This window comes from Orcinus orca, chromosome 14, assembly GCF_937001465.1.
Source record: "Orcinus orca chromosome 14, mOrcOrc1.1, whole genome shotgun sequence".
Taxonomy (NCBI): Eukaryota; Metazoa; Chordata; class Mammalia; order Artiodactyla; family Delphinidae; genus Orcinus; species Orcinus orca.
The window spans coordinates 28,716,910-28,741,131 of NC_064572.1; the positions used below are offsets into that span (position 1 = coordinate 28,716,910).

The window sequence follows — 24,222 nt, forward strand, 5'->3', positions numbered from 1 at the left end:
CCTTTCAAGAATCCTGTGGACCATGTAAACAGGTCCACAGAACAAAACAGCATAGAGGTTTAGAGCACAGGGTTTGGAGTGAGACAGGCTTGAATTCCTTCTGTACCACTTAGTAGCAGCCACATTCTCTCCGACAGGATTCCCAGTCTCTGTAACCTTTGGTGTCCTCTAAAATAGGGTTAAGTTAAGAAGTAGGTCTTACCTGGGTGACTGTGGGCTCAGGTGGGATCATGGCAAGCACTTAGCCCAGTGGCTGGTATGTCAAGAGCTCAATTACAGCTCAGTTGGTGTGACCAGTAGAGGTGGGTCAACTGGGTCTGCTCTTCCCCAGAATGTGCAAGTTTGGGAGTGGAGCAGGCTTGTGTGACCCCTAGAAGGATGAAATAATCTCTTCAAGGGAAGATAATCTTGAAAGCCATTTCATATATCCTTTACTTTGCCCCAAAGGCAAATAGGGTATCGACTTGAAAGGCAATTTAGGTTAGAGGGATAAGGCTTTTACTGCTAGTAAAGGGGAGACTACATGATGGAGATTAACCCGACTGTGTTGCTGTGTGAGAGTCACAGCTGCTTCCCAGTTTCTGCTTTTATCTTTTCTCTACTCCTCACTGTACCAGGCCCACCCACTTCCCCAGCCAAGGAGAGTAATGCATCCAGTTTCCCCCAATCGGCTACTGACTTGGCACTGCTACAGGAACAGCGGAAGGAGACCTTTGCCTTCAGAGCAAGTTAAAATACCTCTGACTGAAAGCCCCTTCCTGGCCCTCAGGGTAGGGCAGGACTCAGTTCCCGCAGGCAGCATTTCCTCAGACTTAACAAAGCCTGCACTAGCAGGTAGGTTCCAGAGCACGGAGCTGTGTTGTAGGCTCAGCGCCAAATACCTCTGGCCAGGCAGCAGAAGGCCCCTGCCGCTGACACACTGCACAGTGAGCTTTTAGCAGGGGTCAGCAAAACGTCCTTTCACTCCTTTGTGCCTGCGTCTTCTGCTTGATATGAGGTGGTGTCCTGTCATCAGTGGGGTTTGTTCTGTGAGTTGGTAGAGCTGCTAACTGTAAACACTCCCACAAGCTATAGCCACAAATAGCTTGACCTTTCGCTTTCCTGGCCCCAGCCATAGAAGAACAGTTGGGCACCCATTTAGTACAGAGGATGCTCTAAAGCCCTGGGATAGGATTTTTACTCCCAAGAACTTAAGTTTGGTAGTGGAAGTGAGGTTTCAAATGTCTGGTTCCAAAGGCTAAGGCCTTGACCCAAAGCTAAGAGCGCAAAGACCCCTAGATGGTATGAAGGATGGTGCCCCTGGGGCTCCAGAGACCAGAGCTCAGCTCTTGGCCCTGCCACTCCTAGCTGTAGCATCAGGCCGCTAGGCCTCACTGGGGTCTCATTTAGGAAAGAGGATGGTACAAAAATTGACCTCACAAGGCCTCCCCAGCTCTACTGTTTTCTAAGTAGAGTCAAATGCAGAATCCTATTGCGATTCTGAATTGTGGGGAGGGCAGGTTATTTCCGCTCCAGGGAATGAGCAACTGGATCAGTTTTGTTGCTGAATCGGGGCATTGAGGTTTCTCAGGCCCAGGCCTGGCTCTAGCCTAGCCAACCCCTTCCTGGGCCAGGATTACTACCTTGACTCAACCAAGTCAAGTTTGAGTCCCCTCTAAACAAGTATTCCCATAGATTGGAATCATTTTTCCTAAGGTTGGAGCATTAGTCTATGGGCTTCTTAGGAAAGCAGGGTAAGTTTACCGTGGACTGACATTCCCAATAAAATGGTCCCCTCGCCTTGCCAAACAAAAAAAGTACAGCCCCTGTTTTGGCAGTGCTCAATGAGGCCAGCTGGCGAGAGAAAAGAAGAATCACAGAAAGGCACTAGGATCCGCCTGCTTTAATTTCACAAGATGAGGTTGAGCAGTGAATTACTCACCGGAGGTCACACAGCTTCTCAGTGGCTGAGCTGCGACCATAACGCAAGTCTGCCACCCAGGGCAGTGTCTTCACCGCTAGGGATAGGAAGCCCAGGGGCCTCATTAATAGCACGCATTGACAGACTGAGGTGAACTGTCGAGAGAGCTTTAGACTTGGGTGGATTGTGCCCGCCAAAGCAGACTGACTTGGGGACGCCCCAGGGCTCCAGCTTCTGTAGTCCAACGTGGCCAGTTCTCTTGGACGAGTTCCTGCCTCGCCCTTCAAAGGCACCAGCTGGCCTGGGAGAACTATACAATGGCTTTATTGTATGTACAACTCATTAGCAGAGATCCACTCTGCGGGGGCTCCCTGACCCAGCCTGAGGCAACCAAAGCCAATGGACTTTTTAAATTTTACATAGTGATACTTAATCTTCAGGCGGCAAGGGTGTGGGTGAGTGAGTGTATGTCAAAGGCCACTTTTGAGAATACACAAAAGTTAAATACAACCTTGTCCCACCTCAAAAATAAATGCACATATGCTCCAGCTCTTGCATACAATTTCCGGGGGATCATGGGTTGAAAAAAGTCAGCTAAAGGACTCTTGGACTAGTGCTTTCACGTGCTACTGTCTGTTCAGCAAAGAGAAAACCCAGCAAGCCTGCTTCACAGGCTTCCTCCTCCCTCTCCTCTGTGCTCAACCAGACCCCACAGAGCCTTCAAGGACAGGGTGGCAGCCCTTCCTCCTTAGGTCTGGTGGACAGAGGGACTTTCCCCCCTCTTTGTTTCTCCTCATTGGATTAGATGGTTATCTTGTCTTCTAGGAGCTTCCCAACCTTCCAGGGTACAGGCAAATCCAACACACCTGCAGGAGCTCCTCACAGGCACCCACATTCTTCCACAATCATGTCTTTATGATGGTCTAGAAGGACTCGGCCATTGTCCACGTACAGCATACTCAAGGGCTTGGTCTTCACTGGGGCACAGCAGGTGGAAGGGACTCGGTGGGGTTGGTACCGTTTCAGCAGACTCTGTGAAAGGGAGGACAGGGGTGTCAATTCACATCCCAGTGGTGAGGTCAGAATGGTGTCATTTCTGGGTAAAGGGTGAAAAAGTTACAGAGAGTTAAAATCAGTTTCTGGGGGCAAAAATAGAAAATTCTTTTCATAAAGGAATCAGAATGCCAATACATCATCAACTCTAATATCTAAAGGTACGCGGGCCTCTCACCGCTGCGGCCTCTCCCGTTGCGGAGCACAGGCTCCGGACGCGCAGGCTCAGCGGCCATGGCTCACGGGCCCAACCGCTCCGCGGCATGTGGGATCTTCCCGGACCGGGGCACGAACCCGTGTCCCCTGCATCGGCAGGCGGACTCTCAACCACTACGCCACCAGGGAAGCCCTAAAATAAATTTTTTTAAACAGCCTTTAAACAGAAGATTCTAAAAGCTGTATCTGGGTAGAGCAGTAGGTAACATATGTTCTCCTATTGTTCTAGTCTAGAGTGAATACCAACTTTAAAAATCTTCCAAGAAACTCCTGGTTTAGTTCCAGAAATATGAAGAAGAGAGTCATGCGGAAATTCTTGTGGGATTTGCTTTGTTTCCCAGAGAAGGGCAAACAGAGTCAACGGGAGAAAAGGTAACAAGCCCTTGGCATTCTGGAACTGGGCCCTGTCCCTGTGGTCCAGTGGTGGCTTTTCGGGTCAGTGTTAGATTTGGTGACTGGGACTATCTGGGTCTCTGGTTCCCTCTGATCGTGCTGCAGGTAGGCTGGTGGACAGAAGTGGGGCCTGGGAGAGACTCAGGAGGGCCTGTGCCCAGGACAGGTCCTCTAGGATACCAGCCCCCACCACTGCCTCCCTCTCACGAGCTCAGCTCACATTCTCCCCAGAGCCTCTGGACCCTGCCTGAAGCTTGGCATGGAGGATGTACTACAGGTCCAAGAGATTCTCAGTCTAGGCCTCATAGAGTGAAAATAAAAACACTTTGATCCCGTGTGACCTTTGAGAGCAGGTCAGGACCACCATATATAAGCTCTCTTCTCGGCTTTCTCCACCTCATTTTCCTTCCATTCCTCTCCCTCCACCACCTTCTAGACCATAGGCTGATTAGTGGCACCTGGTGGTAGCCTCTGGCTTTTATTACTTCTGCAAAATGGGTGTCCAACTCCTGTTTTTAGGCAGCAGAAGTACAGTGGCTGGAACAGTAATATCTCTACCTTGGCCTCATAAACGCGGCCCCCGTTGCATTAATGAGTTACAGACTTCTAGTAATGGTAAGACAACATTATACCTGTTACCTGCTAACTATTGATACTACACATGTGGTATGCATATCATCTCATGTAACCCTAGAAGTAAGGCATTGCTATCCCCGTTTTACAGATGAGGAGACTGAGGCTCAGAGAGAGTAAGCAACTTGATCAATATCACATAGCTAATGAGTAGGATTCAAACCCAGGCCTATCTATTCCCAAACTCCAAATTCTGAACTTCCTTTCCTAGAATGTCAGGGCAGTGGGAGGAACTGAGACCCTCCAGTCTACACACTCCACCCCAAATTTTTTTTTATTTATTTTATTTATTTATTTATTTTCCACCCCTAATTTTATGACAGAAGGAAAAAGTGCCAGGAAAGCAGTGTGTTCAGGGTCACCTGACAAGGCATGACTCCATGTAGGCTCTCTGAGGGTGTTATCATTGGTCATCTCTATATCCTTAACACCTGTCACAGAACCAGGCACATTGTAGGTGCTCGAATAACTGTGCATGAATGAACACACTAACGTAACAGCAAAGCCAGTGTCCTGATCTGGTAGTAAGGACAATTCTCCCCCACAGCTTACCACCTCCCCTCCCCAGGCCTTGGCATCACACCTGGATGTATGCGTGGTTGGTTGGATGGAACTCTTCCCCCACGGGGTTAGGACACTCGCCCTCACAGCGATAGGCATTGTACTGCTTGGGGTAGATGATCCAGGAGCCCCATCCGATCAGGTTGAAGTCCACCTGGAACTTGACCTTCCGACACAGTTGGTTTCTGTCCTGCAAGTGATATCGACGGTGCCTCCTGGCCCTCTCCCGGGAGAGCTGTCCCTCCTGGACCCGCCAGGAGCTCTCAGCTTCCCACAATAGGGTGGAGCCACCCAGCCGCTTCCGCTCCGGGGAGAGGTTGGAATAGAGCATGAGGAGCACATTGGTGACAGGTGATGTGGGGGGCCGCCGCCAGCACTCTCCAGCCAAGCTGGACATCTGCTCCCTCAGCTCCCCAGGGTGCTTCAGCCACTTGGAGAGTGGCCTGGTCACCTCTAGGACCATGCTGCCCGAGGAAAAGGTAACCTGGGACAGAGTGACAGTGAACAGGTCCATTCGAAGACGTTCTGGGCAGTTGGGTGGGTCCTTATCCTCATTCAGCTTTGGCTGGTGGAAAATCTCAATTGAGAGTGGGACATCAGGAGTAAGGGCCACAGGGCTGGACAGCTGCAGCCGGAGCTCGGCCCATGCCAGATCCTCTTCTTGGCCCAGGAAGGAGAAGTCAAAAACAAAGGTCCAGTTCTGCCCATCCACCTCCACATCTGGGTGAGAAAAAAGCAGAAGGAAGCAGGTGAGTGGGGGCCTCCTGCAGCCTCAGTTGGTGTAACAACCACCATAGCTCATGACTGAGCCCTTACCTTATATGAATCGTCACCCTAACCCTATGAGCTGGGCATGTTATTGAACCCACACCTCACCATTTTAGAGATGAGGAAAATTGAGGCTCAGAGAAGTTAAATTACCTGCGTCAGGTGTCATTCTTGGAAGGTGGCAAAGCCAAGAATAAGCCCAACTGCAAAGCCCAACCTCCAAATCACTGTTCTGCTGCTCCCCCTCAAGACACTCCAGAGAACAACTGGTAAAAATTGGATGAGTTCGTCTCCTTCTCCCCTCACACATGCAATCTAAGGACAAGCCCTGAGCTTTCTGACAGAAATCCTGGACTTCCACCCACCCTGTGGCCCGTTTGCCAGGCTTTGTCTTCTCATTGGAAAGGGTGGCCTGTTTTACAGCACAATGAGGTCGATTCACCGATCATAAGGGTTGGAGCTCCCAGGGAGGCATAGGCAACGGAAGCCAAAGACTGGTCACCCTTTCCCCCACCAATTCCTAAAGACAGAGGCAGACACTTCAAGAGTTCTTGGCAACCTTACAAATAGGTTTCTAAAGACATCCTAAGCTTGACTGTGCGCTGACCTTGCACTTTTCCACCCAGTAGTCTCTCCTACCTACCTGCAGGGCGCTCACCCTTTCCCACTCCAGGTCATCCACACACCAGGGCAGACACAGCAAGCACACACCCAAGACAATTAAACCCATCCTGAATGAAAAGGAATGGGGAAGCACATTCCATTCATTTTAGTTCTGGACTAATGTGGTCTGATGTCTGGGAATAGCACATATTGGTGGATTTTTCAGGTCAGCTAAAAGTGATCTTTAACTTTTTTCAAGCCCAGTTTCATCTTTGCAGTGGGAATAGTAATGCCCTACCCTTCCCTGCATTGTCATGAGGACCCAGGGAAATGAAGATGTTTCAAGGTCTATTGCTAAATAAAAGGCAGAGGTTATTCATTAGAAATAAAAACAGTAACCCTTTGGTGAATCAGTCGCGAAGGTAGTGATCTCTGACTTAGGTCCACTCTGGGCAGACCACACAAGCGTTTTGTTTTTTTGGTTCTTTGTCTCATAGAACATCTTTGGTCAGATAGTGGATTTCTCTGGGAAGTCCAGCCTGCATTAGAAGGGGGTAATTCCCAGCTTCAGCATCCTGAAGCTTCTCCCAGCCCATCCCTAGATGTTCTTTTTCACTTAATTTCCACTTCCCTTCTCATTAGCACCTGCAGGAGGCAATAACCGGCCCCTGACTAGCAACTCCCCAGAGGTGTGGGGAGGAGGCTGACACCACCCACTGCCCTTCGCAGCACCCCCCCCCCCCCCCCCCGTGACATGTAGCAGCTCTGCTACAGCTCCGCCTACACCAGGACTTAAAACACACTATCTCAAGTATCCACAAATGGCTTTTTAAAGGCATTCCAGCTCAGTGTTTAAGAGGAGGGACCCGGTGTCTCTGGTGATGGATCAAGTTCTGCCACTTGCTGCCACACTGGGCAGCCAGCTTTCTCTGGGCCTCAGTTTCCCTCTGGTTAAAAGGGAGATGGTAACAGTATCCACCTCACAGGGGTGTTGAGATTTACTGAGATAATGTGTGTAAAGTGCTTTGCCCAGCACAACCACCAAAGTGCAATAAACGGCCATCATCAACTGCCTCCTTATTACCCAAGTCCAAGTTAGAAATGCAGATGTCCAGGCAGTGAGGGACCTGGACAGGGGAACAAAGTCATGTGCTGCTGGGATGGCAGTGTGGATGCAGGGGCAGGGAGGAGGATACTCCTTCCTGCTGGAAGAGTCTGAGACCCCACTAGCCTACCTGCAGCCAAGGGCTCCCCAGGACACAGTGCTAAAAGGTTTTCTTAGATCTGGCTCTGGTTCATCTTAGAATAATGGGGAGGTCTAATCTTTGAGGGTCACCAATGCCTGATAAAAGCCAAGAATGCTCTCCCCAGAAAAACTGCATTTCCTACTAACACAATAAATGTGATTTGGGGGTGGTTATAAGAAAGGGGTTCATGGACACCCTGAAACCCATCCACAGACTGAATGCAGACTTGGCCACACGGGCCCCAGTGAAATCTCGACCCACTTCCAATTCTAAAGAAGGAAGGGCTCATGATCTTGGGTTCCTTTCCCCTCAAACAGGGTGTTGAGTTAGAGTCACGGACTCTGTAGAAAAAGAGGGTGAGTATGACACCGAGTTCCCACCCTACATTATTATAAATTATGAGGGTGATTACCATTAACTGCTTCCCTCATGCCAAGTGTTTTATAAGCCTTGTCTCCTTAAATCCTTCCCACCTTTATCACCGTTTTGCAGATGAAGAAACTAAGGTCCAAGGTGAAGATGGTTAAACAGTGAAAGACACAAGACGCGGATGCACACCTGATTTGGTTAGATGCCAACACCCATTTCTCCTTATCCTGTGCAGCTTACAAATAAACCTGAGATGGAAAGGTACCACACTCACACAAATGAGGTAGAAAGAAAGACGGGCACTTAATTTTTACAAACGGGGAGGAGACTAGAAAAGTCAGCTGATGTGCCAGGGACACATGGGGAATTGGGAAGCAGGGTTTGAGGGACCAGACCCAGTTTCCCAGACTGTCAAATCACCACAAACCTTCCAGAACTCTCTGGAAGGAGGCAGTGAATTGGAAAAGTGCACCTCCCACTCTTTGCTCATCCACCTACCCCCCAACCCCAACTTTCTGGCAGGGCAGAGCACTCCAGTAATTTTCAAATTGCTCCGCCCCCCGTGTGTCCCTAGTCTGACTAGTCCCCATATGACCCTTCTGGAGACGGTCACTGGCCGTCTGACCCCAGACGCGGCTGGCCAGGGAGCTAGGAGCCCCCACCCCCAGATCACAAGGGGCCGGCGGGTGGCCGTCAAATCAGATTATCGGATGTGGATTTCGCCCGAACTCCGGGGAGGGCCGTCTGGCCCCAGCAGGCAGAGAGAGGTGCAGGCAGGCAGGGGCCACCCCGGGCGCTGGGATGTGGATTGCCCGGAGTAGAGGAGCCCCGCGGGAAGGGCTCCCTCTTCTCAACATCTGCCTGCGCCCAGTGCCCAGAACGCACGCTGCCCCATCCTCGCGGCTGATACTCTCAAGGTCACCATGGGAGTGACCTCGCCCGCTCCAAATCTAGGCCCCGAGCCCGGTGTCGTCCGGGACACTGACACCTACCCAGCCAGGGCTGGATGACCCAAGCCTGCCGCAGTTCTCGACTTCGGGGCATTTCATCTCTAATCCATAATTTCTGAAACCTAATCCCTGATGTTACATGCTTGACACCCTATTTCGAACCTCAGTCTCAGCCAGAGACACTCCCAACGCCAGACCCCGGAACGCCTTCACCCTCACTCGCGAAAAGGAAAAAAAAATTTTTTTTGACAAGACAAAATAATTGTAGCAATAATAACGACCATACATTACCATGCCTGGTTTTGTGCTAAGCGTTCTATGTGCGTTGTCCGTAGCCCTCGCCAGTCCAATAAGGGAGGCACTATTATCCCTATGCTACAGATGTGCAAACCGAGGCGCCCGGAGATTACAGTAGTTTAAGACGGCACAGATAAGCAGTGGCACAATCAGTCTTCCACCCTATAGTCCCGCGCTTTACCCACCCTAAACAAGACCGGAACGCAGAGCTCTCAGTCCGGGACACACCCCGGGTGCCACCAACCCTGTCTCCCGAGCCAAGGCAGACGCCGAGACACCGTCAGCCCCAGCCCCTGAACGTGCCCTTCAAGCGTGCGGATACGTTTTCAGTGGCACGTCTCCGGCATGGTGCCGCAGCCCCTGCCCCTCCAGCCCTCTCCTGGAGTCCCGCGCGGGAGCGCCCAAGGCGCGCCGGGGGTCCAGCCGAGCGGGGCGGGGCGGGGCGGGGCGGGGCAGCCTACCTTGCGCCTGCAGGCTACGTATGATGTCCGCCCGGAGCAGCGGCTCGCGGTACAGGCTCAGCATATAAGCAAGAGGGGACGGCGACGAGGGCTGCCCCCACGTTCGAAGGGGCACCGGGGCTACCATCGTGGCGCCCGCCTGGAGGAGAGCCCACCAGACTTGCAGGAGGAACAACAGCAGGCTGTGGGCGTGCATGGTGGGGTGGCGGGGCCCAAGGCCAGCCTCCGTCCCTTATATCCTGGGCCTTCGCGGGCGCCCCGCCCCTGCCCTTCCTCCCTAGGGGAAGCTTTCAGGTCGGATAACACCCCCCAGCCCAGCCCCCGTCACCGGGGGTGGCCCCCAGAGGGACCACCTGCTGGGGGCGAGTGAGACCTGAGCCTGGTAGGGAGGAGACCTGAAAAACTAGAGGAGCTGTTAGGTCCAGGGACCGTCTAGTTTGCCCAGTCTGGACACCCTGGCACTCTGCTACTCCAGGCTTTTTTTCCAAGACACAGCTGGCTTGTCGCAGGCAAACTCCCAGGTCAGCAGGATGGCTTCCTTACTCTCCCCCACCTGGGGTCCCTGCCCTTTCCTCTTCCTCCAGGTTCCAAATAGATGTCTGGCTCAACCAGGAACAGATAGAGAATGAAAGCTGTGTCTCCTGGAGGCTCTCGGGCAGGGTGCAGCTCCACACTGGCCTGGGAGGCTTCAGCCCAGCCTGGCACCGTGCAGCCTTCCAGGACACTGTACAGATGGCCTCTGGGAGCAACCCCTGCCTTATACGGCAGGGCCTGTCTGGAGAGCTAGCCTCTGAAAAAATGCTGGGTACTGGGAATTGCTGGAACAAAAAAGATGAGTGCCAGACAAAGGTCCGTGGGGACCTGCTTCAAATATTCAAGCTCTCTCCTGGAGAAAACAGAGGACAGGAGTGACCAGGATGAATGACAGACTTCTCCACCGGAAAAGAAAGTGCTCAGAAGCTGGAGCCGAGGGCATAGCTGATGGGGTGAGTGGAGCGCCTGTGGTGGTGTCAGGGTCTTCCTTCACAGGTTCACATCACCCCAGGGGTTTCAGGAAAAAGGTGTTGCCTGTGTCATCCATGTCCTGCAGTCCCTGCCTCCCCTGGCAGTTACCCTGGAGACCTGGGTTTCAGCTCAGGACCTCTCACTTTCCTCTCTCTGGGCCCTGCTTTCCTCACCTACACACAGTGGTCCTTGTCTGGGCTCTCTTCAGGTGCAAAGTCAGGTTGAAGCTGAAATTACCTTTAAAGAAATGTAAATCTCTGCCCCTTGTTCAGGCCCCAGCTATTTTCTGCAACACTGGAGGGCTCTTTATGCCCCCGCCCTCGCCCCCTGGTCCTTTCCTAGCCCTGACATGCACATTAGCAGCTGACCAGCATTTACCGAAACACTACGTGCCCCGCACACCTAGGCTTCTTCCACAGGATGCCTCCAGCTCCAGAGAACCACACGCTCAGCCCTGAGCAGGTGTTAGTGGAAGGAGGCCCAGCAGGCTCAGCTAGGAGCTCCAAACCCGTGTCCAGGTGGAAGCCGGCCCAGCCAGCAGGAAGGGGCCTTGCCTAGGAGAGATGTGGGTTGTAGACCTGTGCTGACCACGGGACCGGGACAATATGCTCAGCCAGACGACTGTTAGTTCCTTCTAAAGCTGGGGACTGTCTTGTTCATCGTGCTCTCCCTCCAGTACATATCATGGTTGGGACCCAAAGTATCTTAGCTGAGTAAATTAATCAATGAATGGCACTGTGTCTGGACTTGCCTGAAGATAAGTATCACCTGGGGTGTATGTTAAACTACTGATTCCTGAGTCCCAATCCAGGCCTTTAGCATTCGAATTTGGAGAGAGACCTTGGTAATCTACATATTTAACCAGTACCCCTGTGATTCTTATCAGACAACTTTGAGAACCTGGGTGAGCTAGGGTCTAGTTGCAGTTTGGAACCCACCTCTCTGCGTTCAGTTTCCTCATCTGTAAACCAGGACTGGAGATACTTCCTTCCATGAAGATTAAATAAAACAAATGCTAAAATGCTTGCAAGCGCTTAAAACCTGCTGTTTTTGTAAAGCCTTAAGCATACAGATTATTATGGGTGCTCCGTGGTTGTCATTCAACTTCCCTAGCCTGGGGGCTTGCAGCCTGGGGCTTGTCAGTCCCAGCCCTCTGCATCAGACCCCTCCCCAGAGGCAGAAGGTGCCCTCACACAGGTTATGAATATATAAGTAAAAAACAATGAGAGATTGTGGTCAGACAGAGGTATAGGGGTCAGCCTTCCCCCAAACCTACATGTCCTAGAATCCAGGGGGTCCCTGTTTAAACAGGGGCATTCAGAACATAGTAGTCTTATCCACCAGGATTGGGGAAGGAACAAAACAGATGATCTCCTTTCCGTGCTGGACCAGAAGCTTCTTGAAACTAAGCTTTATTCATTCTGTGTCCCTCGTACTATGTGGCATATAGTAAGAGCTCAGTAAATATTTCAATTAAAATGACATAGTAACAGTAGCTAACGCTTATTGAGCACCTAATGCAGTAGGCATTCTGGTAATCACTGCATTGATTTTATTATCATCCCCACTTCGGGGATGAGAAAACAGAGGCTCAGAGGGAACCTGGTAACTTGCTCAAGGCCACACATTTACAAGTGAAAACAGCCAGTATGTGAAGGATACTGCTTGTTACCCAAACCCATGCCTATAGCCTTGTGGCTTCCCCATAGATGAGAGGATCACATGGGCCTTGTCCTAAGACTTAAAAAAAAAAAAACAACTCTCAAAGTCTTGCTTTTCCCAGGGTCCGGGAGCAGCAGACACAACTCATTTCTGATGTGTATTGGCCCAAAGCCCTGTGGGGACCTGCTCTCTGACCAGCAAGAGGGACTCTGTCAAAGCCCATTCATCACTGAACTTTCTCCAGCTGCGGCACTCTTCAGGACAGAGGCTAACAGTCATTCTTCTCATTTTTAAAAGGTACTTGTTCATACAGGATCTGTTTCCTGCAAGAAGGACCAGAAGTGCCTCTTCCCAGGAGGGGAATGACACCTTCTCGCTTCCCCTGCCCCAGACAGACTGACCGTCGGATTACCTGACCTGGAAGATAACCTTTCAGGGCCAACCCAGCTGGCTGGAGAGTGGGGAGCAAAGTCCCTCGAAGTTCTCGGATGCTTTCCATTGAGCCGATCTGGACCCGTCCTCCACGTGAGCAACGATATGCAGGGTTAAGTGCTGGAGCTCTGAGGTCAGGCTGCCGGAAGGCAGACTCTGTCGATACCTGGGCATATTAGATCACTTACCATCTTGAAGCATTTGCTCCCTCAGCTGTAAAATGGAGATAAAGAATAGTATCGGGCTTCCCTGGTGGCGCAGTGGTTGAGAGTCAGCCTGCCGATGCAGGGGACAAGGGTTCGTGCCCCGGTCCGGGAAGATCCCACATGGCGTGGAGCGGCTGGACCCGTGAGCCATGGCCGCTGAGCCTGCACGTCCGGAGCCTGTGCTCTGCAACGGGAGAGGCCACAACAGTGAGAGGCCCGCGTACCGCAAAAAAAAAAAAAAAAGAATAGTATCTACTTGACAAGAATGCTGTAAGCAGTAAATGTGTGTAAAGTAGTGCTTGGTCATTTGTTTATTCATTCATCGAACAAACCTGCTTATCTAGGAGTCTAAGGCAGGTTACCGGCAAGTGCTAGATTCTCAGGAAGTCAGGGCAGGAAGGCATTTCAGTTCCGCACATATTTAATGAGCATTTCCTATATGCCAGTGTGACACTGGCTGTCTTCGCATATATGTTAGCCTATAGAAGCCTATGTAATCCTGTTCATCCCTCCCTGGATCTCTGTAAGGTATGAAAGGCATTTTAGAGATGGGGAAACTGAGGAACAGAGGAATTAAATAGCATCATTATTTTGAAGGTGGAGGGTGTCTGCTTTATCACGCTCCTCCCATGCCTGGCACAGCTCCTGGCACACAGGAACTCAGTAAGGATTTGTCAGGTGATTGAATGAGGTCCATATTCCTGAACAGGTTCCCAGCACACTCTGCCTTTCACATGCCGCTTCTCCATGCAGCCTCCTGCTGTTTCCTCTTAATCTCCCTGGTAAACTCCTCCTCACCTATCAAGACACAGCTTAAACACTGCCGCTTCCTCTACAAACCTGTCACTAGCTCCCTAGCAATTTGGCAGAGTCCTCTTCTAAGCAGAGTGCCGAGGAGCAGTTGTCCCAGCCCTCATGAGTAACTGCCGTCAGACTGCGAGCTCCCTGGAAGTGCGGATGACTCCTGTCTCCGAAGCCCCAGCCCCCGCTTCCTAGCTGACCATTGCTTGCTGTGATCCTCAGCTTGATGCAGTCCCGCAAATGGCAGAGGCGGGACTAAGCACAGGCTTCTGGCTTCCACCTCCAGTACTTGGTGCCCTTCCTGTACCCCTCACTGCTGGTCTTGGAGGGCCCATCTAGGTGCCTCTACTGGGCACACGTGGCCCTCTCTGTGATCTGGAGATAGAGACCTCAGCCTTCCACTACAATCCCCTTGTACCCCAAATGCACTCTGGCCCCATGGAAACACCCACCTGCTGCAAAGTTCAGAGCTGTTCTGGCTCTGCCCAGAATGATTTTTACCTCCTCTTCATTCACACAAAATACACCTATTTATCCCACAGAATCCAGCTCAAGGGTCTCCTCTTCCACGTGGTCTCCTTCCCCCTTCAGGCTCTGGTCCCTGGAGCCCCTAGGAGTTTTCCACCAGGAGCCTGCTGCTGGCTGGCTCTGTATTCCGCAGTGTTCAGCAAAGGGCCTGGCCTTGGTAGGTAGAGCTTGAAAATCTGCCTGCAGACCACCTTGACTGATCCACAGTGCTTTGTCTGCTCCCAACAGCGTTCTGAAAGGTTTTTATTTAAATCACCAATACTGAAAGTTCATAAGATTTTGCAGAAAATAGTTTGTTTTCATCATTTAAGAAATGGAAAGGGCTAGGCCCTCATTTTAACAAAGCGAGCATTCCCTTAAGCTGAATAGGATCTGCTTCCTTTAGGCAGGGTCTGTTCTCTAAGGAGAGGCACAGTCCCCACCACTCCTTAACTTACTGCACCCATGTGCCTGGCCCTAAAGACAAATGAGTTTGAGACACTTGCTGTATATTGGATGAGAGTAAGACACTCCAGAATCAGTTTGGAAGTGCAGGCTCGAGATTAGCCCACCCCGTTGTCCTTCTCCAACTAACCCATGGATTGTGGGTACCTGGCCCAGGCTGGATGAAATAGAAATAATCTATTATTTAATAAGAACTTACCATGGGAGTTCCCTGGTGGTCCAGTGGGTAAGACTCTGCGCTCCTGATGCGGGGGACCCGGGATCGATCCCTGGTCAGAGAACTAAATCCCGCATGCATGCCACAGCTAAGAGTCCTCATGCCACAACTAAAAAGAAGATCCCATGTGCTGCAACTAAGACCCAGCACAGCCTAAATAAATAAATAGTTCAAGTCACTTATTGGGCTTCCTTGGTGATGCAGTGGTTAAGAATCTGCCTGCCAATTCAGGGGACACAGGTTCCAGCCCTGGTCTGGGAAGATCCCACATGCCGTGAAGCAACTAAGCCCACGAGCCACAACTACTGAGCCCACGTGCCACAACTACTGAAGCCCGTGCGCCTAGAGGCCGTGCAGAGAAGCCACTGCAGTGAGAAGCCCGTGTACCACAACGAAGAGTAGGCCCCACTCACCTCAACTAAAGAAAGCCTGTGCGCAGACCCAACCCAGTTAAAAATAAATAAATAAAAATAAAATTTAAAAAGTCAGTTATTAATAAGTACTTACCATAATGTGCTTGAATTATCTAAGTTACCCTTCCTATCACTCCCATGAAGCAGACTGGATATTTACTTCCATTTTACAGGTGTGAAAACTGAGGCTCTGTGGAGTTAAGCCCCTTGTCCAGGATGGAATGCTTGCAAACGGTAAGGCTGCGATGGATACTCAGTCATTCTGACTCTGGAAGCCAGACTGGATATTGCCATGTCCCCACATGGTCGTTTATTACCTCCCTTACAGGAGGGGCCTTTCCCCTGCCTAAATGGACCTCCTGCCCTCCATCAGGTCACCCTGTTCATTTCCTCCACAGCACTTCCCTGGTTGGAAATTAAGTTGTTTACTTTGGTACTGTTTGTTTATTTTTTGTCTGTTCCCCTTCCCCAGCACTGGGCTGTCAACCAGACTCCTGTCTGTTCAGTTCACCACTGAACCCCCATTGCTTAGCACAGTTCTCAATTCTAGGACTCAGTACATATATGTTGAAGGAATACATGTAACCCAGTCCCTGGACTGGGGGACACAGAGGTAAGAAGGCGGGGATAGGGGAGTCCCTTCTCCTCCAGTGGCCACCAAAAGGGTATGAGCCCCGCAGGTCACCAGCTTCCTCCGGTTTCAAGTTCTTCACTCTCCTGCGCACATGTGGGATCCATAGTAGGTGCCAGTAAGCGCTCAGGACACCTGCTTTGGCTTGCGGATGTCTCGACACCAGCAAGGAAATGCCTTCCTGGCCCTTGTGGCTCCTCGTGAACAAGATTCACGTTACTGCACCTTCTGCGTGCATCGCTCATGCTGCCCTCTCGCCTCCATCCTCTCCCCTGATCCTTGCAGGAGCTGAGGGACCTGAGCAGGGCTGGTCTCTCCCTCCCAGAGAGCGACTGGCCCGAGACGGTAGAACTGGTAAGGGCCAGGCCTGTCTGACTCTAAATCTCTTGCTCCCTCCAGCTCCCATGGCCAGACTCTCGTCCCAGCCCCTCCTGGGTGGAGCCGAGGCTCGACTTGTGCTTCCCACAGGGTCAGGAGGTGAAGGCTCAGCCTGCCCTGGGAAACAAACAGAGAGACCACCAGGAGGGTCCCTCTCTTCCCACCCAGAAGCTTCTCAGAGATTCCCGCAGCGCAGCCTGCCACCCCTGCCTTCGCCTTCCCACACCGCCCCCCCCCATTTCCCTTCCACAGAGAGTCACTGGTCCTGGAGTTGAGGGGGAGTTTGATGACCCAGCTGAGTCTGGGACTGGGAGAAAGCTCTGTGCCTGTGTACATGCGTGCACGCATGCGTGCTGTGTGTGTGTGTGTGTGTGTGTGGAGGGCAAGGAAAAGAATCACTACTAAGAACAAACCCTTAGGGGAGTGCTTCCTGTGGGGGTAAGGAGTGCTTGGGGAGCGCTTACAGTGGACCAGGCACTGACTATGCTAAGAGGTTTATGTGCACTATTAGCTCAGTGTCTCCCCAAAGTGCTTGACCACAATAATCCCCTGGGGCCCTTATTAAAAGTAAAGGGAGTCCCAAAAGTCATAGTGTACTATTTTTAGTGCTCTTTTAAGCTCTAATAGCCTGAAAAATATAAATGATAGAAACTTACAAAAACCATCCTTTGATAGTTTAATTTTTTAAATTCCTTTTACACCTATTTAGTTTTGTGAATTTTAAATAATTAATTAATTAATTTTTGGCTGCGTTGGGATTTCATTGCTGTGCGCTGTCTTTCTCTAGTTGCGGCCAGCAGGGGCTACTCTTCATTGCGGTGTGCAATCTTCTCACTGCGGTGGCTTCTTTTGTTGTGGAGCATGGGCTCTAGGCACATAGGCTTCAGTAGTTGTGGCTCATGGGCTCTAGAGTGCAGGCTCAGTAGTTGTGGCACATGGGCTTATTTGCTCCATGACATGTGGGATCTTTCTGGACAAGGGCTCGAACCCGTGTCCCCTGCATTGGCAGGTGGATTCTTAACCACTGTGCCACCAGGGAAGTCCCTAGTTTTGTGAATTTTTAATAATACATTTTTAATTAAAATTTTTTGTTTTAGTAAACATTTGCTATTTTTAAAAAACATTAAAATTAAAATTTCATTATGCAAAATTCAAAACAGTGGATGATTGTATAAACAAATAATGGCATATATCTGTACATTGGAGTACTACCTGACAATAAAAAGGAATGCACTATTGATAAATATAACAAGGATGAATCTTAAATAATGATGCTGAGATAAACAAGCAGACAAAAGACAGTATATACTCTATGATTCCAATCATATAAAATTCTAGAAAATGCAAACTAATGTTTGCAGACAAGCAGATCAGCTGCAGAATGTGGATCAGTGGTTGTCTGGGAGGAGAGGGGAGAGGGAGGATTCAGCAGGAGAATTTGGGGGGTGATAAATATGTTCATTATCTTTTTTTTTTTTTTTTTTTTTGCTGTTGTGGCCTCTCCCATTGCGGAGCACAGGCTCCAGACACGCAGGCTCAGTGGCCATGGCTCACGGGCCCAGCCGCTCCGCGGCATATGGGATCCTCCCGGACCGGGGCACGAACCCGCGTCCCCTGCATCGGCAGGCGGACTCTCAACCACTGCGCCACCAGGGAAGCCCTATGTTCATTATCTTGATTGTAGTGGCAGTTGTATACATGTGTCAAAGCTTACCAAAATGCACACTTTATTTGCAGCTGTTGTGTGTCAGTTATACTTTACTAAAGCTGTAAAAATGAACATAAATACAATAAACTTTTAAAATATAAGAATTACTGTCAAAAATTCATATAACTAAATAAACAAAAGAAATTTATTTATTATTTATATTTTTTATTTTTTTTATTTTCCCAAATTTCTTACCATTTAACAAAAGAAATTTAGATAAACTTTGTGTTCTTTGTAAGTTTGTAGCATTTATACTTCTGAAATAGAACTATATTTAATAGAATATTAAGTATATTCGACTAAATATTAAGTATATTCTAATAAATAGTATATTCTTCTGTACTTCTACTACAGCTTAAGAATGCACTAAACTTTAAGGACACCAAAGTCTCATAGGTCTATGGGCTCAGTAGGCCTGGAATGGGACCCAGGAATCCCTGCCCTTCTAGACAGCCTTGTCAGGTAAGATGGAAAACACAGCATCATCTCTTTCTCTTTTCTTCCCTCTCTTCTGTCTTTCCACAGACACACAAGGTAGATGCTTCTGCTGGCTTCTTTCTACAGCTGAGGAGTCTGAGGCTCGGAGAGGCTGGGCAACTTGCCGAAGGTCATGCAGTTAATTGATAGCAGGGCTGGGATTTGGGGCCAGGCAGTCTGACTCCAAAGCCTACACGTGGGGTAAGTCACTCGGGGGACTTGTATTTCCAACTCTCCCACCCCCACCCCGGCGCAAGCCCTGTGCCCTGTTAGTCATTGACCTCAGGGCTAGAGGGATCCCAGGCTGGTGCATCCCCCATTCACATCAAAGAACCCCAGACTTCAAAGGCAGCTTGAAGGGAGATGCACATACCTGGCTGGGTATGCAGGGAAGCCCTGGAGAGCTAATATGATTAACCAGAGACCCAGTGGGGCAGGAAGAGTTTTCATGAAGCAGATAACTCAGTGGAAGCAGTTTGAATCCATTCTCACCCACCATTCACCCTCAGAGCCTTTCATTCTATGGCTACTGGCAGAACCTCCAGACACCTGGGAATTGGGGGTGAGGGGAGGGCTGAGCCAAACCTGTGTCCATTTCATAGATGGAAAAACATGTTGAAAGCCAGCTGTTACCTTTGTGCCGGGCATAGTGCTGAGCGCTTTGGACACATGCCTTATGCACAGCTCTAAGGAGCTCCTTTCACACGTATTCTATAGGTACAATGATTCCCGTTTTACCGATGAGAAAACTGAGGGCTGGATTGCTTAAACACTTGCCCAGGGTCAAGCTGGTGCTAAACAGCTAAGCTGGATTGGAGTCCAAGTCTGTTTCGACCCTAATCATTCTGACTATCTCCTCTGCTGTTTCAGAGCCAGAGGATCAGGGTTTTGAGGCTTGCAGGAGGCTGTGCTTCCTCAGCTCCAGTCTTGGCCACACTGGCTTCCCTCCCCCGGAGACCCCGGCCCAGCCCCCTTCCCAGCCTACTCCTGGCTCTCTTCATTCTTGCCCTCCCCACTCCCACCCCAGCCCTCAGCTCCCCTTTTCCATCCTCCCTGTGGACTACACCCCTAAGAACCGTGTTCCTCCCCCACTGGTAAGAGGGTGCTGCCCTGCTGGGGAGTCCAGTCAAGAAAATTCGCAAAGAGCAGGGTGGGGAGGAGGAGAGGGTATTGGTCTGAATTAGTACCAGTTAGATTGGCATGCGGGAGGGAAGGGGGCGAGGACATTTAGGGCCTCCTCTCAGCTCAACCCAGACCAGCATGTGACCTTGGCCAAGCCACATGGCCTCATTGAGACTCAGTTTCTGCATCTGGGATTGTCCCCAGCTCTGTCCCCAACTTGGCTATCCTGGACTTGGTGGAGATCTGAGACCAGTGAGTGGAGGTGTTTCCTAGCATTCAGGTCCTGCACATGTGGGCTTTGCAGCTTCTTCCTCCTCTGTTCATCCCAACCAGTTGATGAAATGTTAACAAAATTTTTCCACTTAGTTCCTTGTATTGTGCTTTTCTGTGTACAGAATTAATGTATATTCACTGTAGAAAATTTACTGCATAACTGTACATAGAGGAAAAGAAAAATCCCCTCTAATTCTGCAATCCATATGTAACCGTGGTTAGCATTTTGGAGTATGTCCTTCCTATCCCCCTTCCCCCGGGGCATTTATGTGCATTTGCATCTTTTACTTAGAACAATCACACTGTGTGAACTGTTCTGTAAACTGCTTCTTTCATGTAACCTGAACATCTTTCCAGGACAATAAGCACCCTTCACCACTATCTAAGAATAAATGTTGCTTATTTTAAGAGACCACCTCCTCCAGGAAGCCAGCTGAGATTTCTGCAGTCCAATCAGCCCTCTCTCAGGACCCTTATATCATGCCCCCTATTACCCACCTCCTCTTAGACTATGAGCTTTTAGGGGACAGAAGTCTCCTCTGCACCCCTGCACTCAGTGCCATGTGTACAATAGGTGCTAATTAAGGGGGATGAAAAAGTACGTTTCTTATAGAGCTTGCTTTCCCCAGGCAGGTTGATTGTTGTCAGCGGGAGGTGACGGAGGCAAAGGAAAGGAACACTCATGGAAGCTGTGCCCTTCAGCGTGCATGCCTGCCTCTGGCTTTGCTCTCTTGTTTGTGGAAAGGAGTCCTAAAGGGATGTATGCAGGGCGGTGCCCAGTCCCACCAGCCACGTCAGGCCGCTGCGTCCGCCTTCTTGGGAAAGCGCTCGGAGGGCGACCTGGGCGACTCGGCCGCCAGCACGCAGAAGGAACAGAGTTGGCTGAGGCGCCAGAGGAAACTGGAGGCGGCGGTGAGTGGCCTGGAGCCCCGTCGTGGGTCCCCAGCGCGGCGGCGGCAGGGTGTCTCCTCCCCAGGCCCCGGTGGGTGTCAGCGCTGCAGGTCTTGCCCATGTGTCGCTGTGCCCACGACTTGGTGCTGCACCTCGGGCAGCTCCCCCGCCCTGGGGGTCTTGCCACTTGGTCCCGGACTGGAGCCCCGAGAAAGAGGGACCCTCTGGAGTGAGCACCCGACCTGGACGTAGCGGTCAGGGATCTGGGTCAGCTGGATGTGTTCCCCTCCCACCTATCCTGTCCCCACCCTGGGCCTACTCTGTAAGCTGGGGCCTCAGGAGGATGTTATGGCTCAGGGCCATCTGCAGAGCCCCGACTTGGTGCCAGGCTGGCTCTGGGGTGCAGGTGGGATAGGTGGGGTGGGTGACCACCACCTTTTTGTGCTCCCCAGCGCTTCTGCCCCTGGACTTACAGAGGGCAGAGCCCCCCACCCCTACCCCTAGGGGAGCCCAGTCCGCAATAGCGACTGTCACAGTTTGTCAGAGCTCACCCGCGACCCTTTGCACGGTTATCTCATTTAGTGCTCGCAACTCTGCACGGTGGGTGCTGAGAGCTGATGTCAGTTGCTTCAGGCGAGGGCAGCCACAGGTGGAGTTCGTTACCTTGAGGCTAATGAAGGGTAAGTTTCATGCCCCTCCAAGGTCCCCAGCTCTAATTTGTATTTGTATTTTTGTGTTCTTTCCTTCAACCCCCCTGTTCCAACAGTATGAGGCTCGGGCCCCATAACATGTGATCTTTCCTGGGTACCTGGCCTCGTCTGCTGTCCCCTGCCACACTGCCCAGGGTGGGGGATTGCCGGAGCCGGGCAGTGCAGGCCTGGCAGGGAGGGAAGGGCGTGCACACCCGTCCGGGGCCCACATGACCTCTGCACCATTCTTGGCTTCCCATGACTCCAAACAGCCTGCCAACCACCCGGCTCCCCGCCCCCCTAGGGAGCCACTTGGGCAGAGCCCTAGTGTAACCTTGGGCCCCGCTCTGGGGCTCAGTTTCCCTCATCAGAGAAAGGGGTGGTTGTTACAGGGGTGACTACAGAAGCCAGGGTGAAAGTGGAAGGGCAGCAGAAGAAAGAGGCTCTGGAAAGCTGCGGGGTCCTGCAGCCCTGCCTGTGTCCTCCGTGCTCTCCCACCCCCCATGCTCCGGACCAGTTCCCATCAGAGCACTCCCACCACGCCCTGTAAAGACAGCCCGTCTTTACAGCCACACACCCCAGTCCCCTTCCAGCTGCTCATCTTCTCGAATTGTCATCGATGGTGCTGCCTTCCCACACTCCCTGCCTCCTGGTCACTCTTCACCTCTGAGAGCGTCTCCCCCCCACCCACCATGGGCACTGCCCTGGCTTGGGTTGTGGGACACTCATGTTGCCAAATTGCTTTAGTCCTGCCTGACCTCAAGGCAGCTTTTGACACAGTTGAAACACTCTCCTACCCCTTGACTTTGATGCCACTAAGGTTCCCTCCCACCCCACCCCCTGGCCACGCCTGCTCAGTCCTCTGTCCTCTTGGCCTCCTTCCCGTTCTCTAGTGCCCCCCACCCACTCGGCACTGATGGCTCCCTCCCCTCTACATCCTTCTTCTGGAGGGTCTTGCCCTCCTAAGGCTTAAACCCCACCCGATGCAGATGGTGCCCTGCCTTTCTCTATGTCTGAGTCCAGGACCCACATCCACCACCCACCTGGGCATCTCCCTTGGGCTCCCTCATGGGCTTCTCCAGCTCCCTTCCCATCCAGGACTGAGCTCTTCATGTGCTCCTCACGCAGTGCTCCCACTTCACTCAAGTCCCTACCTCTACTCAAGCCAGACACCCTGATTCCCTCCTCTCCCCGACATTCCAACATCCAATCCAACACTAGCCCCACCGATCCTGCTTTTAAAATCATTCTCTAGAATCCATCTGTCCCTCTCCATCTCCTCTGTCATCACCCTGGTCCCAGCCACCGTTTGCTCTGCACTGGCCTCCTGGCTGGTCCCCACAATCCATTCCTCCCAGGAGCGGCAGCCGTGGGTGGGGTTGCAGCACTTCCCTCGTTGAAACCCTCAGAGCTCCCCTTCCCTCGGGATCAAATGCAAGCTCCGGAAGCCCGGGCCCTGTGCCTCATGCCTCACTGCCCTCCACCTGCAGCAGGCTTCCACCTTCTTTCAGTTCCTGGAATCTGGTGAGCTTGTTCCCACCTCAGGGCCTTTGCCCTTGCCGTCCCCTCTGCCCAAATGCCCTTTCTCCCACTCTGCCTGGCAAACACCTACTAGCCTTCAAGTCTTTGCTTACATATAACCTCCTTGGAGAGACCTTCCCCCAGCACGCTGTTGGAAGGGGACCCCCTCACAGTCCCTCAGAGCACGTATTGTCAGCTGTGGTTACATCTTTGCTCGGGGGCTGTTGGTTCATGTTTGCCCCCCACCCCCAGCAGACTGTAAGTGCCACAAAGCCTGTTGGGTTTACTGTCTGTGTTGCTCTGCACCCCTGCACTGAGCATGTGCTAGGCACACGGAGAGCACCCGGGAAACCCCTGTTGTGAAGGAGAGGAGTGTCCGGCTGCCCGGGCTCTCCTGCTGCCATCTGTCCAGCAGGTGGCCTCCCAGGGCAGAGCTTCATCGGTCCTCTGATTCCAGGACAGCTCCTACTGCGACCCCACAGCCCCCAGTTGGAGATCCAAGCAGCAGGTGCAGGAGTCAGGCTCCCCTCTCACGTCTTCCTGCCCCACAGAGCCCTCTGTACTCCGCTCTACTCTTTGAGACTTGGGGCTCCGCATCGTGGTTATGTGTACCGGCATCTCCTGCAGGGGACTAGAGGCAACTTGAAGCCGGAGGCCAGATCACACCTGTTTCTTTTTCCTTGGTGCCTGTGCAGAGCTCAGAAAACTGAATGACCAGTGGGAAAAACAAATGACTCAGTCCCGTGGAGAGGCTCTGCTCCTTCTCATTAAGGCTTTGGTGCCTGATTGCTTGGGTTCTAATCCTCACTCTACTGCTTACTAGTTGTGAGACTCTGGGCAAGTTACATAACCACTGTGTGCCTCATTTTCCTCCTCTGTAAAAGTGGGAATAGTTCCTGTCTCATAAGATTGTTGTGAGACTAGAATGAGGAAATACACAAGTATCTAGCATGGTACCTGGGTGTAGTAAATACTCAGTGAATGACAGCTTTTACTACTGAACAATTCTTTACCCCCTATGGGAATCCCCATTCCAGATGTGGGAGAGACTGTCTGTGCTTGTGCATGGCACACACACACACACACACACACACACACACACACACACGGAAAAACGCAGGAACAACACGTACCTCTCCCAGCTGTGGGCTTAGGCAGGCCAAGGTGCCTCCTTTGCCAGGACAAGGGAGGCCAGCAGATGCCCAATTGCCTTCCTGGCACTGTGTCTCCTGCATTCAGTGCCAGTGGCTTGGCAGGACAGTTGCCATGGCAGCAAGTGACCAGGCCTGCAGACAGGGACAGTGGCTGGCTTTTGCTGAGCTCTCTGTCTCTTTAGAAGGGGTGATTTCCTGCCAAGGCACAGGCCCTCCTGC

At 51.6% G+C, this 24,222-nt stretch overlaps 2 protein-coding genes across 2 annotated transcripts in view; one reads left to right on the plus strand and one right to left on the minus strand.

The window, feature by feature from the left end:
• Window positions 1-1,618: 1,618 nt before the first annotated feature.
• NODAL (nodal growth differentiation factor) lies at window positions 1,619-9,656 on the minus strand. Its single transcript, XM_004280781.3, has 3 exons — window positions 9,452-9,656; window positions 4,779-5,476; window positions 1,619-2,932 (listed from the first exon to the last, which is right to left on the minus strand). Exons 1-3 carry the CDS (start codon window positions 9,645-9,647, stop codon window positions 2,780-2,782), a joined length of 1,047 nt encoding a protein of 348 aa, XP_004280829.1. The 5' UTR covers window positions 9,648-9,656; the 3' UTR covers window positions 1,619-2,779.
• An 8,665-nt stretch (window positions 9,657-18,321) lies between these two features.
• PALD1 (phosphatase domain containing paladin 1) overlaps window positions 18,322-24,222 on the plus strand; it is a 162,773-nt gene continuing 156,872 nt past the window's right edge. The window contains exons 1-3 of the mRNA XM_033407553.2: window positions 18,322-18,554; window positions 20,378-20,660; window positions 21,222-21,319. The gene's annotated coding sequence lies outside the window, so the exon portion shown is untranslated. The remainder of the gene's footprint in view (window positions 18,555-20,377; window positions 20,661-21,221; window positions 21,320-24,222) is intronic.